At 31.0% G+C, this 15466-nt stretch overlaps 2 protein-coding genes across 2 annotated transcripts; both read right to left on the reverse strand.

Annotated features, from left to right (window-relative positions):
* Nucleotides 1–10832: 10832 nt before the first annotated feature.
* LOC115999505 lies at nucleotides 10833–11527 on the reverse strand. Its single transcript, XM_031239352.1, has 3 exons — nucleotides 11380–11527; nucleotides 11209–11291; nucleotides 10833–11111 (listed from the first exon to the last, which is right to left on the reverse strand). Exons 1-3 carry the CDS (start codon nucleotides 11486–11488, stop codon nucleotides 10833–10835), a joined length of 471 nt encoding a protein of 156 aa, XP_031095212.1. The 5' UTR covers nucleotides 11489–11527.
* A 966-nt stretch (nucleotides 11528–12493) lies between these two features.
* On the reverse strand, nucleotides 12494–13182 carry LOC115999506. The gene is made up of 3 exons (XM_031239354.1): nucleotides 13041–13182; nucleotides 12870–12952; nucleotides 12494–12772 (listed from the first exon to the last, which is right to left on the reverse strand). Exons 1-3 carry the CDS (start codon nucleotides 13147–13149, stop codon nucleotides 12494–12496), a joined length of 471 nt encoding a protein of 156 aa, XP_031095214.1. The 5' UTR covers nucleotides 13150–13182.
* Nucleotides 13183–15466: the final 2284 nt, after the last annotated feature.

The following is a 15466-nucleotide window of genomic DNA, read 5'->3' on the forward strand; positions in this document are numbered from 1 at the left end:
ATATATATATATATATATATATATATATATATATATATATATATATATATATATATGAGTCTTCAATTAAAAGTGACCGCCAATGGAAGTGTGTACTACATGCGTCCGTTAGTTAGACAGTGAGACGCAATTGTGTCTCACTGTCTTTTTTTAAAAAACAAAAAAAAACAAACAAAATGCAAACTCTTGCAAGAAAACAATCTAAAAAAAACAAAAAAAAAAAACAAAAAAAAAAAACAAAATACAAAAAAACAAACAAACAAACCTTCAACCCGCCACATCAAGAAGAAATCAATTCAACTTTTTGATACTATTTCAAAAACCCTTTAAAATATATTGATATCGGTAGTCTTAAAGCAAAAGTATTTGTTGAATAAAAGAAAAATAAATTTTCCTATCTAATTAAAAGTACGTAGTTTTAAAGTATTGTACGCATACAAAAGTGTGAAAATATTTTTAATTCTATTGTTTGTGAAAAAATCTTTTGCCTTTATTGGTTGTTCAATTTTTATTTTTATTTTATAAAAAAAGTAGCCATTATTATTAGTTGACCAATTTCCAATACAAATATAATATCTTTATATCTTTAATATTACATGGCCAATTTCTATTGCAGATATAATATCTTTATATATATAATATAAAGGTTCTAGATTTAACCAATGCAATTGGTTGTCAATGCCCGCTCGAGTCAAAACGACATCGTTTTGGTAGTAATTAAAATTTGTAAAATTTGTACCATTTATTTTGGGTTTGCTTGATAATCAAGTAGTTATTTAAACTGTTTAAAATTTAATTTATTATTTAAAGTTTATTAGAACTATTTTCCATTTTTCAGTGTTAATAATTGCTATTTAATTGATAAAGATATACAGGTAATTAATTAGTATCATTTACCAATGTGATATTTATTTTACAAGTTATTATGTACAATAAAAGCATGCTATATTAAAAAATAATGATTACATCTTTTGGAATTTAAATTTTGGTGGGAACTATAAATACTACATGTCTTTAATGAAATTTCACATTCACATTGAAGTACAAGAAGAGATAAAGATCAAGAAACGTACAAGAGGACAAGAGGTGATTAGTCATTATTTCTCTTTATATTATTTTAAAGCTAGAATTGCATTAATTGTAAACATTTTACTGTTAGCTAATCTTCTATGATATTTGAATACCTGTCTATTTGAGTTTCTCATTTGTTTGGGGAAAAAGGGATGAATAGGATGAGGCAAAGCTTAGTATGGATTCCCATGCACAAAATAATAAAATAAAATAAAAAACTGACACACCAAAGACCTTTGTACCTTCAGTAGGTTGAGAAAAGTATGTATGAACAGTATTAAAAAAATGACAAACTCTTTTTAAAGATATATATTGACACTTGAAATAATAATGACACAAACCCTTTTTAATGATATATTGACACTTGAAATAATCAAGAGCAGCAGAGTATGACATAATAACAATATTCTCAACTCATGAAGCTTAATAATAATTTTTATTTTTAGGATAGTAAATTAAAGAAATGAAGATTATTGCTATGCATAATAGATCACATAAAAAAATGTAATTGGAAATTTTTGTTTTACTGAGATTAACATTCATTATTATATATAGATAGATACTGAGAATGTAGTATTGAGCTGAATCATAAACTTCATTTTTCTAGGTAAATAAAGGAAGAACAATTTGCATATCAAACACAACTAGATAAATTATCATGAACACACCACTAGTGTAAAATAATGTACAAAATGAAGTATGGGCATGCAACTGATTCGCTTCTAGAAAAATTAGATACATCTTATATGGTTAACACATTCAAATGCCTTTATAGGTTTCACAATATGAGTCATTACACCATGAAATTTAGACAAATATTTGAAATTGATAAATGTTTGTTTATATAATTTAAAATATGTATACACTGTTACATACATTCATTTCTTTCTTTCTCTCTATATATATATGTATGTATGTATGTATATAGTTACATTTGTAATGTGTGGGTGTATTGTGTGTGCATGTATGCATACATACATTAAAGAAATTTTACACAATGTAAATATATTACATTATTTATGTCCTTTAAATGGTTTCTGTCATTGTTTTTGAGTGTTTTAATGGTATTAGGACTCTGTATTTGAGTCAGTATGACTCCATATTTTAGTCTTCTTGTGATTTCCTATTCTAGTCTTCTGGAGTCTTTCATTATATATATCCATGTAATCTGTATCTTTGCATTAACTCATTCAATACAATTCATACAGTTCTCATCGAAACCCCATTTTTTTATCACACCATTTGACTAACATTTATAAAAATCTACTAAATATAATAAAAGTCAATAATATTACTATTTTAAGGTTACGTTATAACATGAATAAAAATGTGTTAGTGTAATAGATTGCATTAAAGACTTGTTCTTTTTAATCTCTTTCTTATACTAATTAATACAAATAGTTTCCAATGGTACCTCTCATCTTTCATATTTTTTCTTAACACCGTTAAGTCATAATTATGTTAATATAATTGGCTACATGAATAACTTAAACATTGAGCTTTATTAGCTTTAAAAACTTTTCTATGGGTTTTGTTAATTACTTTAATTAAGGTTACGTTTGAGAATTGTGATGTTAAATAATACTAACATGATGATATGGCAGGTAAAATGAAGATACGAAAATACTACTCGGAGTATCACATTTCATTCCCGACTCCGGCCTACTCCTCTACTCAAATCTTTGATATAAAAAATAAATTATCATTATTTGTCACATCAAGAAATAAAATTAATGAAGTAGAGATTGAGAATTCATATATGTATTAGAATGGAATGAATGTTTTTTTAATCCATATTATTAAATATATAGTTGTAGGCTATTGTAATGAGCCTTATTGATACGGGTCTTTGGGGATGAATTCGAGAATCGAATCGCCAAAGTATCCTTCGGTTGCTCGATCTTTTCCTCACAAAAACAACATGCAGGAACTAGAACTATGGTTTGGGGGTGTAGGAGATGGAATTTGGCTAGTGTAGGGGCTAGTTAAAGGACTTTTTAGTTACTTTTCAACTTTCGATAAGGATTGGACTTAGTATTTGTAATAGAGTTTTTTCCCAAAATGGTCCCTCGACTATTGCTCATTCTCAATTTTGCATTTCGACTTTCAATTGCACCTAATGTGGTCCCTCGACTTTCAAAAACTCACCCAATTTGGTCCTCCGTTACATATTCCGTCAAATCAGTGTTAAAATGGAGGGCATTTTCATCCATTTACCTATTGTTAGCCTAATAAACATTGAGAAATAGTTGAGGGACCATTTTGGAAAAAACTATTTTATTTATTTCATTTTTGTTTATTTTCATTTTTTAGACTCTATAAAATAAGAATTTCTATACATTTTTTTCCCTCTATCTAAATATACAAACTATTCCTATGCAGATTTACAATAAGTTTCGTAAATTTTATAAATACTCATTTTTTAAGCACTGATTAAAATAATTCTTAGTCACATCCGTAGTACTAAATATATTACTTTGGATTTTTTTATAAATAAGATATAATATTATTAAACTCAAATAATTAAAAATAATGTGCCCACAACACAAAAGATTTTATGATTGACTTAAAAATTAACTATAAATTTTATTGTTGAATACAAATTGACAATTATTAAACATTATTTATAATAATTATTGTGTCTGGTGTAATATACTAAAATTATTAGGTAGGATTTTTATAATTAAGGTATAATTTAATTAAATCAAAATTATTAAAAATAATGTATCCACATTACAAAATAAATTATACTTGCCTTAATAATTAATAATTAATAAAAAAATAAGAAGAGGAAAACATATAAAAGATTTCATACAATATCTTAAATAATGTAAATTAATATAAAATTTAATAATTACTTCGAAATCAAATAGTAAATTAATATAAAATTTAATAATTACTTCGAAATCAAATACAGAAAAAATATAAAATTTAATAATTACTTCGAAATCAAATACAGAAAATATTGAAAATTTAATAATTACTTCGAAATCAAATACAGAAAATATTGTAGGAAACATTGATGAGATTTTACTTTTCGGCTCACCTGAGAAGTTTACTAGAAAAATTTACCTTTCGGTCCAATATTTTCCCTACATTTTACACTCTTTGGGTGTCTACGCTTGAAAAAAAATATTATTTTCAATGGTAAAAGTAATATTTAATGTGATACATAGTGCTTGATTGTCTATGAACATTAAAAAAAAACAAAAAAAGTATATGTTAGACATGTATGCCCTAGAAGCCAACATTTATTGTTTTGGGCATTAATTTCTTATTAAATAAATATAATAAATAATTATTTTATTTATTTTATTAAGGCTTAGTTAATATTTGATATTATTCCATACAATCTTCTTAATTCTTCATTCTTAAGTGTTAAGAATATGAGTGACAAAGAATTAATAAATGAAGTATTGTAAAAATGTTCCTAGTCATAGGAATTCTAATTGGGCATTAGAATTCCGATAAGACTAGCACATTGTCCTTCTTATGGTGAGTCTCATGCCATTCTGTATGAGATACAGAGAGTGGACATGTGGATGATTGTTAGAGAACAAGTCATTGAACATTGACTGACTACAACGTACCGTATGGTGTTTACCTGCGTGTCATCGGTATGTTGTATGTTACAAGTATGCAATAATCCTTTAACTTGAGACGACATGGTTGTCTCGTACATATGGTGGACTAGTTTTTGCCAGTATGCGTCTTTTTGTTCCTTATGGGACTATAAGTGTACTTGGTGGCCTAGTTCAGTGTTGTACGGTGACATGTGTGCGTTCAATAAAGGATCCACCACCTTGAGGTAACAAGGATGTTCCAGTCTATTCAATAATCATACAACGAGAATCTCTGGCCAGAGTATAATGAAGTTGGACTTCAGGTTAAGAATATTGAATAGACATATTGACCGGGTTTATGGGTTTGACTAAGTTTGACCATGACCTTTACCTGGTTCGGAACAAGTGTTGTGTGGAAGGAATGTTGCATGATATTTGTAACTGAAAGGTTCATTATAATATATTATAAAATATATTCATTGTTAACTAGGTAGTCATGACATACTGCTAGGTGTCACTCATGACTTACGAGTTATTTAATAATGAGTTATTAAATATTACTCGTTGCTAGTTTGACTATGAACCTAGAAAGTCACACCTTAATGGTTCGTGGTAATGCTGAGAACTTTAAAAGAAATCGATAAAGAGTTATCGATATTGAATTAATACATTAATAATTGATTAATGGATTAATTCAATATTGGTAGTTTTGGGCTTTTAAAGGCTAGAACCTTTGGGCCCAAACCAGGCTATATATATAGCCTTGCCCTATTTCTTAATAGAGAGAGAAGACATAAAGAGATTAAGTCTGAAAACAGTTTCACGTAGAAATCTCTAGGAGTTCTCGCGTGCCCGACCGGTGGACAGACTAGAGGCCGGACGATTGGACGGTTTTGATTCTGTCAAAGCACGCTTCAAGGGTAAACTTTTCTAACTCCCTCGTTTACATAGAATCATTGAAAAAGTGATTTCATGCTTCCGCTGCGCATGTTTGTTTTTTTCTAACAAACATGAAAATAAACAAATAGTTTGGATTGCGCGATTTTAACTATTTATATTTGTAAGAAAAAAATGTATAGAAATTCTAATTTTATAGTGTCTAAAAAATGAAAATAAACAAAAATGAAATAANAATTAATATAAAATTTAATAATTACTTCGAAATCAAATACAGAAAATATTGTAGGAAACATTGATGAGATTTTACTTTTCGGCTCACCTGAGAAGTTTACTAGAAAAATTTACCTTTCGGTCCAATATTTTCCCTACATTTTACACTCTTTGGGTGTCTACGCTTGAAAAAAAATATTATTTTCAATGGTAAAAGTAATATTTAATGTGATACATAGTGCTTGATTGTCTATGAACATTAAAAAAAAACAAAAAAAGTATATGTTAGACATGTATGCCCTAGAAGCCAACATTTATTGTTTTGGGCATTAATTTCTTATTAAATAAATATAATAAATAATTATTTTATTTATTTTATTAAGGCTTAGTTAATATTTGATATTATTCCATACAATCTTCTTAATTCTTCATTCTTAAGTGTTAAGAATATGAGTGACAAAGAATTAATAAATGAAGTATTGTAAAAATGTTCCTAGTCATAGGAATTCTAATTGGGCATTAGAATTCCGATAAGACTAGCACATTGTCCTTCTTATGGTGAGTCTCATGCCATTCTGTATGAGATACAGAGAGTGGACATGTGGATGATTGTTAGAGAACAAGTCATTGAACATTGACTGACTACAACGTACCGTATGGTGTTTACCTGCGTGTCATCGGTATGTTGTATGTTACAAGTATGCAATAATCCTTTAACTTGAGACGACATGGTTGTCTCGTACATATGGTGGACTAGTTTTTGCCAGTATGCGTCTTTTTGTTCCTTATGGGACTATAAGTGTACTTGGTGGCCTAGTTCAGTGTTGTACGGTGACATGTGTGCGTTCAATAAAGGATCCACCACCTTGAGGTAACAAGGATGTTCCAGTCTATTCAATAATCATACAACGAGAATCTCTGGCCAGAGTATAATGAAGTTGGACTTCAGGTTAAGAATATTGAATAGACATATTGACCGGGTTTATGGGTTTGACTAAGTTTGACCATGACCTTTACCTGGTTCGGAACAAGTGTTGTGTGGAAGGAATGTTGCATGATATTTGTAACTGAAAGGTTCATTATAATATATTATAAAATATATTCATTGTTAACTAGGTAGTCATGACATACTGCTAGGTGTCACTCATGACTTACGAGTTATTTAATAATGAGTTATTAAATATTACTCGTTGCTAGTTTGACTATGAACCTAGAAAGTCACACCTTAATGGTTCGTGGTAATGCTGAGAACTTTAAAAGAAATCGATAAAGAGTTATCGATATTGAATTAATACATTAATAATTGATTAATGGATTAATTCAATATTGGTAGTTTTGGGCTTTTAAAGGCTAGAACCTTTGGGCCCAAACCAGGCTATATATATAGCCTTGCCCTATTTCTTAATAGAGAGAGAAGACATAAAGAGATTAAGTCTGAAAACAGTTTCACGTAGAAATCTCTAGGAGTTCTCGCGTGCCCGACCGGTGGACAGACTAGAGGCCGGACGATTGGACGGTTTTGATTCTGTCAAAGCACGCTTCAAGGGTAAACTTTTCTAACTCCCTCGTTTACATAGAATCATTGAAAAAGTGATTTCATGCTTCCGCTGCGCATGTTTGTTTTTTTCTAACAAACATGAAAATAAACAAATAGTTTGGATTGCGCGATTTTAACTATTTATATTTGTAAGAAAAAAATGTATAGAAATTCTAATTTTATAGTGTCTAAAAAATGAAAATAAACAAAAATGAAATAAATAAAATAATTTTTCCTAAAATGGTCCCTTGACTATTCTCAAAATGGTCCCTCAACTATTTCTCAATGTTTATTAGGCTAACAATAGGTAAATTGACGAAAATGCCCTCCATTTTAACACTGATTTGACGGAATATGTAACGGAGGACCAAATTGGGTAAGTTTTTGAAAGTCGAGGGACCACATTAGGTGCAATTGAAAGCCGAAATGCAAAATTGAGAATGAGCAATAGTCGAGGGACCATTTTGGGAAAAAACTCATTTGTAATATTAGTAGGATTAGGGCTTATTAGTTATAATGTAACAGAGACTCCCAATATGAGGTAGTCCAGGATTACGATAATTCTGAGCAATACAATACCTATGTTCTTTGTATATATTTTTCCTATATTCGCACTATTCTAACAAGTAGTGTTGGTCTGCCTTTGACTACCCAAAAATCATGCCTTTAACTACCCAAAAGTCATAAAATCAACAAACCTAGAAAAACATTTCTCAACACAAAAGAAACAACAAAATGTCTATACATTTCTGATTTCAACTTCGTTGGTTTATATTCATGCCTGATTGTGTTTAGCCGCCTTTAAATAGGGCGATGCATCACTTTCAAGGAGATCAAAAGACTCCATTAATTTTAATTGAAATGAAATATCAAGAGTCTCAATAATATTAACTTTAAATTAAATGTGATTTAGTTTGCCCATGTGACACTCTTTTAGCTTCTTGTGCTGTGCTTCCTCCCTTGTGCAACCACGAAATTGGACATCTTCAAGTAATTTTTCTCACTAATTTTAGTCCAACATGTCATTCCAATTCATGATGCACAATCAATCTGGAAAATTTCTTCACCAAATTTGCACATGCCTTAGTTAAATTGAGCAGCATTGTTATTTTAAAATGTATGAATAACAAAGTAAAATTGTTCGGAGTATCAATTCAATGAATTACTCCCTGTACTATTCTAAATATTAATTAAACAATGATAATTAAAATAATAAGACACGAAATATTGATATCGCAGTTGGAGAACACATCCTAATCTGTATGATCATGCCCAAAACTTTTTACTAGTGATGAACCTTCCATTTTTACAATTATAAAGTTTAATGATTTACTAAATTAAATTTACCACCTATTTAAATATTAACCTTATAATATAACTCTATGAAACAATTTTAAAATACAATTTAAAATAATCTCCTCGATAACACAAATTGTATACCATCTTAAGTTTTCAACATTATTTTGTGTTATAACCTTCACTGGAGTACCTTCTCCAAATAGTACTCCTTAAAGTTCCCCTACGTAACTTTGTTGAATTATCTGTGTAATAAGCTCCTATGAATCTATGATCATTATTCTTGGTCACAAGAAAATCAAAATTATAACAAAGCCTAACTCTTATATACGTACTTCTGGACCAACTAACAAAAAATATTATTAAATACAATTTCGTACTAACTTAAATAATATTTATTTTGAGCAACCATATCAATGGTTTATTTGAGTTTTTTTGGTACACTAGTTAATGAGGTGGAGGTGAGAGAAGGTAAGAGAGAAAGAGTGTTTGGGTTCAATTGCAAGGTGGCGTTATTGGAACAGTAATGCTATCGCACGGAATCCAAAGGCAATAGCAAGACGCGTGCGTAGCTGCCACAGTAGGGCGGCTAATTTGTCTTTTTATTATTTATTTAAACCGTAAAAAAAAAACCTACTACTAAGGATGCTCTTAAAACTTAACCACTCTTCAAGAAAAGGATTTTGATTTGTCTTCCTAAAATTTTAACATTTTTCTTATTGTTCCCAAAAAAATTGAATCCTCAACCTTAAGGGTTCCCCACGTCCGACCCAAGAAAGCATCTGGAATGATATAAATCATGGTAACTCAGCTGAACACAGAAACTAGACCTTAGAGGTTGTTCTCATACTGCTGCTGATGAGACTCCATCCCTAATTTTAAAATTTTAACATTTTTCTTGTACCCGTGAAGGGTTGTGGTTTGGAATTGATCTAAAAATCCCAAAAGAAAATTTTAACAAGATGCTTCCATTTTTCTTCTGAGAGAACTAAACCACCTTAAATAGCATTCAGATCATTTGATTTTTGCACCCAAAAAAATGAACAAGTCAGCCGAGCATGATTATATTATCATACTTGAAAGTCACAAGTTCTTGTTAATGCCTTCATATTCGGGGCGCTTTCCTCGATAAGGCTAATTTTAACTTTGTATCCCACAATGTCGTGCATGGGTATTGGACACCAGAAAGGGTAAAGTGACATTCGGGAGTCCATCTTTCCCTTGTGTGAAATTCAGACTCCTTTTTACTGTTTTTGTTTTTAGGTGCTTTGAGTTGTTTTGTTTTTTTTTTTTGACTTTGAGTTTTTAATTATTAATTAGATATGATTATGGATAGATTTTTTTTTTTTTGCTGTGCATTATTGAAATGAATCGAGAACCATGAAAATAATGATTAGACATGATTTTGAATATATTTATAATTATTAGACATGATTAATTATTAATTATTGATTAGACATGATTAATAATTAATTAATATTGATTTTGAATCTATTTATAATTATTGATAGATGATTAATAATTTAGTAACTTATTTAAAAAGATAAAAAATTATTAAATAATAATAATGATAAACATAAATTGATGAAAAAATTATTAAATAATAATAATGATAAACATAAATTGATGAAAACTTCATCAAATAATAATAATGATAAACATAAATTGATGAAAACTTCATCCGGTGTTATTTAAACGGTTAAGTTCACCATACAGATTGTCACGAATGTAATATTTAACCGACCACGGATAAATATTTTCAACATGACAGTTACTAATAATGAACATTTGTATAACATTGTCTGCTACATTGAATAAGATCACATAATCTGTTCGTGCTATTTGAAAATGCGACGTAATTTCTTCCCACTGTTCGGTGAACCATACCGGTTGAAAGTTGATTTCAATTTTTCCCTGTCTTACTATAATTTTAAGAGGCTCACTGAACACGTCTGCGATACTAAGGAATCGAGATAATCTCGTAGGCTACAAATGTGAAAAAAAAATTAGTGAAATAAAGATAATGTTGAAAGAAGTATAAGGTACAATGTATAATGTTACTTACCGCGGATCGTGTAGACAATTTAACATAGAGAGAATGCCATGCATTTATTTGATTAAATGAAAAAGATGGTGGTAGAGCGGACCTTGCGTTGACCCGTATTTGGTCTAGCACAAAATGAAAAAGATGAGTTAATATTTGTAGTAAAATATATAATTTGTATATGATAATTTATTACGTGATGATACCGCTCTCACAAAGACGGGAAGTTAAGTATTGGCCCTGACGATTGCGTTCCCTTTTTTTTATTGTCGTTGGCAGAATAGAGAAATGTTTCAAAAGTAAAAAAGCCAATATGTCTAAATACAACATCTCCAAGATTTAAACCATGATCTGTCATGAAATCAGAAGCTCTGGTAGTGAAGCACATGTTTTCAAGGGATACTTCTATTCCGTATGTGGGGGCATGAAGCAAAATCGCGCTTGTTGTTAAATGTTGCATTAAATGTCGATGCATGCAATTTGGAATTTTCTACATCGCAATTATAAAAAAGTGTATAAGAAATAATATCCATAAATATTTGATAAAATTAAAGCAATTAATGTAACAAATACATAGATATAATTACCATTGTTATTTGTGATGTAATTGTAATTGAAAACCATGTAATAGTGCATGTAGTAACATCAGACAAATGTCTTTGGGCACAAGCTTTAAAAAAATAAAAACCGTATGAGGATAAATGTAGTTACAAAAGAAAAATAAATGCAAAATATGGAAAACTATAAGGATAGCTTACGTGATTGGTAATTAATAGCTTGTAAACGAATTAGAATATCTTGAGCATATCGTTCAGCATCCTCGTATTCTTCAAACAACATAGCTTCTGGCACTGTTGTACCTAACATTTTCAAATAATTTATCCAAGACGGAGCTGGAGAACATACATATTGATGTTCTATTGTATGCCTTACAGTTGCAAACAATATTTTTCTTCCGACTATGGTTATTGCAAAATAACGGTGTGTTTGATAACCTTGATTATCAAGAATGAAGTCTTTCTTAAAACTTACAAAAATTGTCATTGTAATGTCTAAATATGAAGAACACTTGGTATGAATTTGTTGAAGGTAGAATAGTGCAAATAAATGAAGTTTGCGAATAAATGAAAGATTTGAAGGAAATGATGAAGTTAGTAGTTTTTATAGTGAGATTTGGAGTATTTTTACAACAAAAATAACACATGTGGGTCAATCTTTATTTAAGTCCTTCACGGAAAGTCTGACTCTTNAATTATTAAATAATAATAATGATAAACATAAATTGATGAAAACTTCATCCGGTGTTATTTAAACGGTTAAGTTCACCATACAGATTGTCACGAATGTAATATTTAACCGACCACGGATAAATATTTTCAACATGACAGTTACTAATAATGAACATTTGTATAACATTGTCTGCTACATTGAATAAGATCACATAATCTGTTCGTGCTATTTGAAAATGCGACGTAATTTCTTCCCACTGTTCGGTGAACCATACCGGTTGAAAGTTGATTTCAATTTTTCCCTGTCTTACTATAATTTTAAGAGGCTCACTGAACACGTCTGCGATACTAAGGAATCGAGATAATCTCGTAGGCTACAAATGTGAAAAAAAAATTAGTGAAATAAAGATAATGTTGAAAGAAGTATAAGGTACAATGTATAATGTTACTTACCGCGGATCGTGTAGACAATTTAACATAGAGAGAATGCCATGCATTTATTTGATTAAATGAAAAAGATGGTGGTAGAGCGGACCTTGCGTTGACCCGTATTTGGTCTAGCACAAAATGAAAAAGATGAGTTAATATTTGTAGTAAAATATATAATTTGTATATGATAATTTATTACGTGATGATACCGCTCTCACAAAGACGGGAAGTTAAGTATTGGCCCTGACGATTGCGTTCCCTTTTTTTTATTGTCGTTGGCAGAATAGAGAAATGTTTCAAAAGTAAAAAAGCCAATATGTCTAAATACAACATCTCCAAGATTTAAACCATGATCTGTCATGAAATCAGAAGCTCTGGTAGTGAAGCACATGTTTTCAAGGGATACTTCTATTCCGTATGTGGGGGCATGAAGCAAAATCGCGCTTGTTGTTAAATGTTGCATTAAATGTCGATGCATGCAATTTGGAATTTTCTACATCGCAATTATAAAAAAGTGTATAAGAAATAATATCCATAAATATTTGATAAAATTAAAGCAATTAATGTAACAAATACATAGATATAATTACCATTGTTATTTGTGATGTAATTGTAATTGAAAACCATGTAATAGTGCATGTAGTAACATCAGACAAATGTCTTTGGGCACAAGCTTTAAAAAAATAAAAACCGTATGAGGATAAATGTAGTTACAAAAGAAAAATAAATGCAAAATATGGAAAACTATAAGGATAGCTTACGTGATTGGTAATTAATAGCTTGTAAACGAATTAGAATATCTTGAGCATATCGTTCAGCATCCTCGTATTCTTCAAACAACATAGCTTCTGGCACTGTTGTACCTAACATTTTCAAATAATTTATCCAAGACGGAGCTGGAGAACATACATATTGATGTTCTATTGTATGCCTTACAGTTGCAAACAATATTTTTCTTCCGACTATGGTTATTGCAAAATAACGGTGTGTTTGATAACCTTGATTATCAAGAATGAAGTCTTTCTTAAAACTTACAAAAATTGTCATTGTAATGTCTAAATATGAAGAACACTTGGTATGAATTTGTTGAAGGTAGAATAGTGCAAATAAATGAAGTTTGCGAATAAATGAAAGATTTGAAGGAAATGATGAAGTTAGTAGTTTTTATAGTGAGATTTGGAGTATTTTTACAACAAAAATAACACATGTGGGTCAATCTTTATTTAAGTCCTTCACGGAAAGTCTGACTCTTAGTCAGACTTTATTTAAGTCCGTGAATGACTTAAATTTTTTTTTTTGTTAGAGGGTAAGATGGACTACATCAGTCCATCTTACTCTTTATTTAAGTCCGTCTCATTCAGTGTCAGTGAAGGACTTAGTTTTTTTTTTTTTTTGTTAAAGGGTAAGATGGACTACATCAGTCCATCTTACTCTCTCTCAGACTTTATTTTATTTAAGTCCGTGTCCCTCTTTTTTTTTAAGTCCATGTCGAGAATGACTCAATTTTTTTTTTTGTTAGAGGGTAAGATGGACTACATCAGTCCATCTTGCTCTCTGATTAAAAAAGAATATAAAAATATTAAAGAAGATGGACTTAATATTCAACAAGATGGACTTAATGTTTTATTACTTGTTTTTAAAGAGGGTAAGATGAACTACATCAGTCCATCTTACTCTTTTGATAAAAAAAAAAATTAAAAAAGATTCAACAAGACAAATCCTCGCAAATTAATGATTCAACAAAACAAATCTGCGGGACTGCAGCTGTCAACAATCCCGATGAGAACCACGTTGCAGCCTTAATGGAATTGAATGATATCTCGCGGCTGGCATTGATGGGCAGCGACTATGAGTACTTGATGTACATCACGCCTGAAGTTCTACAAAATGCTCCCATGCCGGATGAGCCAATACCCCCTCAACCCAGGGATGCGCGCCGACAAAGGGAACACTTGCGCGGTGGTCCACGAAGCGGTGGTCGGGGTAGACGCGCAATAAACATTGCACTGCAAGAGCAAATGGCAGTCGCGGCTCAACAACAGCATCAAGCACCGGCAGCCGAAGCGGATGAGGCTGATAATGATGGGGATGATGATGGAGATGACGGTCACAACATTGATGAGCACAGTGCATTAGCTATTGTGGTCGCCCCGCAACGTGCTTATGGCGATGATCCTGGGTTCACCACATTTGAACATGGCCATAGTAGCGCGACGCATGATTGGGGCGAAGGCAGTAGCGGTTATGTTCCGGAAAATACCACGTTCGACCCGCTAATGTCTTCTGGATTTGGCCAGTTCTCATCAACTCCCCACCAGTCTGTGGGGTATGGATTCGCAGCGTATGACCAATCTGGGCATGACGATTATTACACCCCATTAAGTGCGGTGTATGATCCTACACAGCCCGGGTCGTCATCGCAAGTAGGTCAGGGTCTATTCCATGTTCAAGACCCGAGACCGTACTTCGATTCAAATCCTCTTCAACACCCCATCCACGACTACTTATTTGGATCCTCATCTGTGCAAGGCGGCGTTGAAAGCATACAGTCTCAACGGTCGCAGTCAAATGTTCAAGAAGAGCAAGAACTGCAGCAGCCAACAAGGAGGCTACAAGACAACGCTGCCCGCCGCTTTGTGGAACCGGATCCCGACACCAAAGGTACAACATTTTATATGAATTGTCTATGCTTTTATATTGTGCAATTAACTAATGCTAATTTTTATTTAGGCACGGATGAAGTCAACAGCCGATGGTGATTGTCTATTATGTACTGTATGATAGTTGCTAACGAATTATTAAATTTGACTACGAGACCACATTCTGGAACTTCAAATCAAACGTGCAATTGTGTTGTGCTAATTTCTGAATTAATTAATGCGCTTTATTGTTAAGTTCTGTATTATTTAATTTGTTTACAGAGTTTGTTATTGTTATTGGATCCTGTGAGTTTGGACTTTACAATTCGTATCACACTGCATAGGATTTAGACCGCAAGTTAATAACGTTGTCGGATGCACGCACATAATATTGGAAATAGATAAGGTTTTTCGACGTGTACATGAAAACTATTTTTAGAAATGTTAACAACGTGACGCGGTGATTTGCAAAAAAAAAAAAAAAAAAAAAAAAAAAAAAAAAAAAAAAAAAAAAAAAAAAAACATTTTAAAAAAAAAAAAAAAAAAAA

This window comes from Ipomoea triloba, chromosome 12, assembly GCF_003576645.1.
Source record: "Ipomoea triloba cultivar NCNSP0323 chromosome 12, ASM357664v1".
Classification (NCBI taxonomy): domain Eukaryota; kingdom Viridiplantae; phylum Streptophyta; class Magnoliopsida; order Solanales; family Convolvulaceae; genus Ipomoea; species Ipomoea triloba.

Coding starts and splice junctions, on each gene's coding strand:
- LOC115999505 (XM_031239352.1), bottom strand. CDS start 11,488: ATGTTAGGTACAACAGTGCCAGAAGCTATGTTGTTTGAAGAATACGAG. Junction 11,292..11,379: donor AGCTATTAATTACCAATCAC/GTAAGCTATCCT, acceptor ATTTTTTTAAAG/CTTGTGCCCAAAGACATTTG. Junction 11,112..11,208: donor TTACATCACAAATAACAATG/GTAATTATATCT, acceptor ATTGCGATGTAG/AAAATTCCAAATTGCATGCA.
- LOC115999506 (XM_031239354.1), bottom strand. CDS start 13,149: ATGTTAGGTACAACAGTGCCAGAAGCTATGTTGTTTGAAGAATACGAG. Junction 12,953..13,040: donor AGCTATTAATTACCAATCAC/GTAAGCTATCCT, acceptor ATTTTTTTAAAG/CTTGTGCCCAAAGACATTTG. Junction 12,773..12,869: donor TTACATCACAAATAACAATG/GTAATTATATCT, acceptor ATTGCGATGTAG/AAAATTCCAAATTGCATGCA.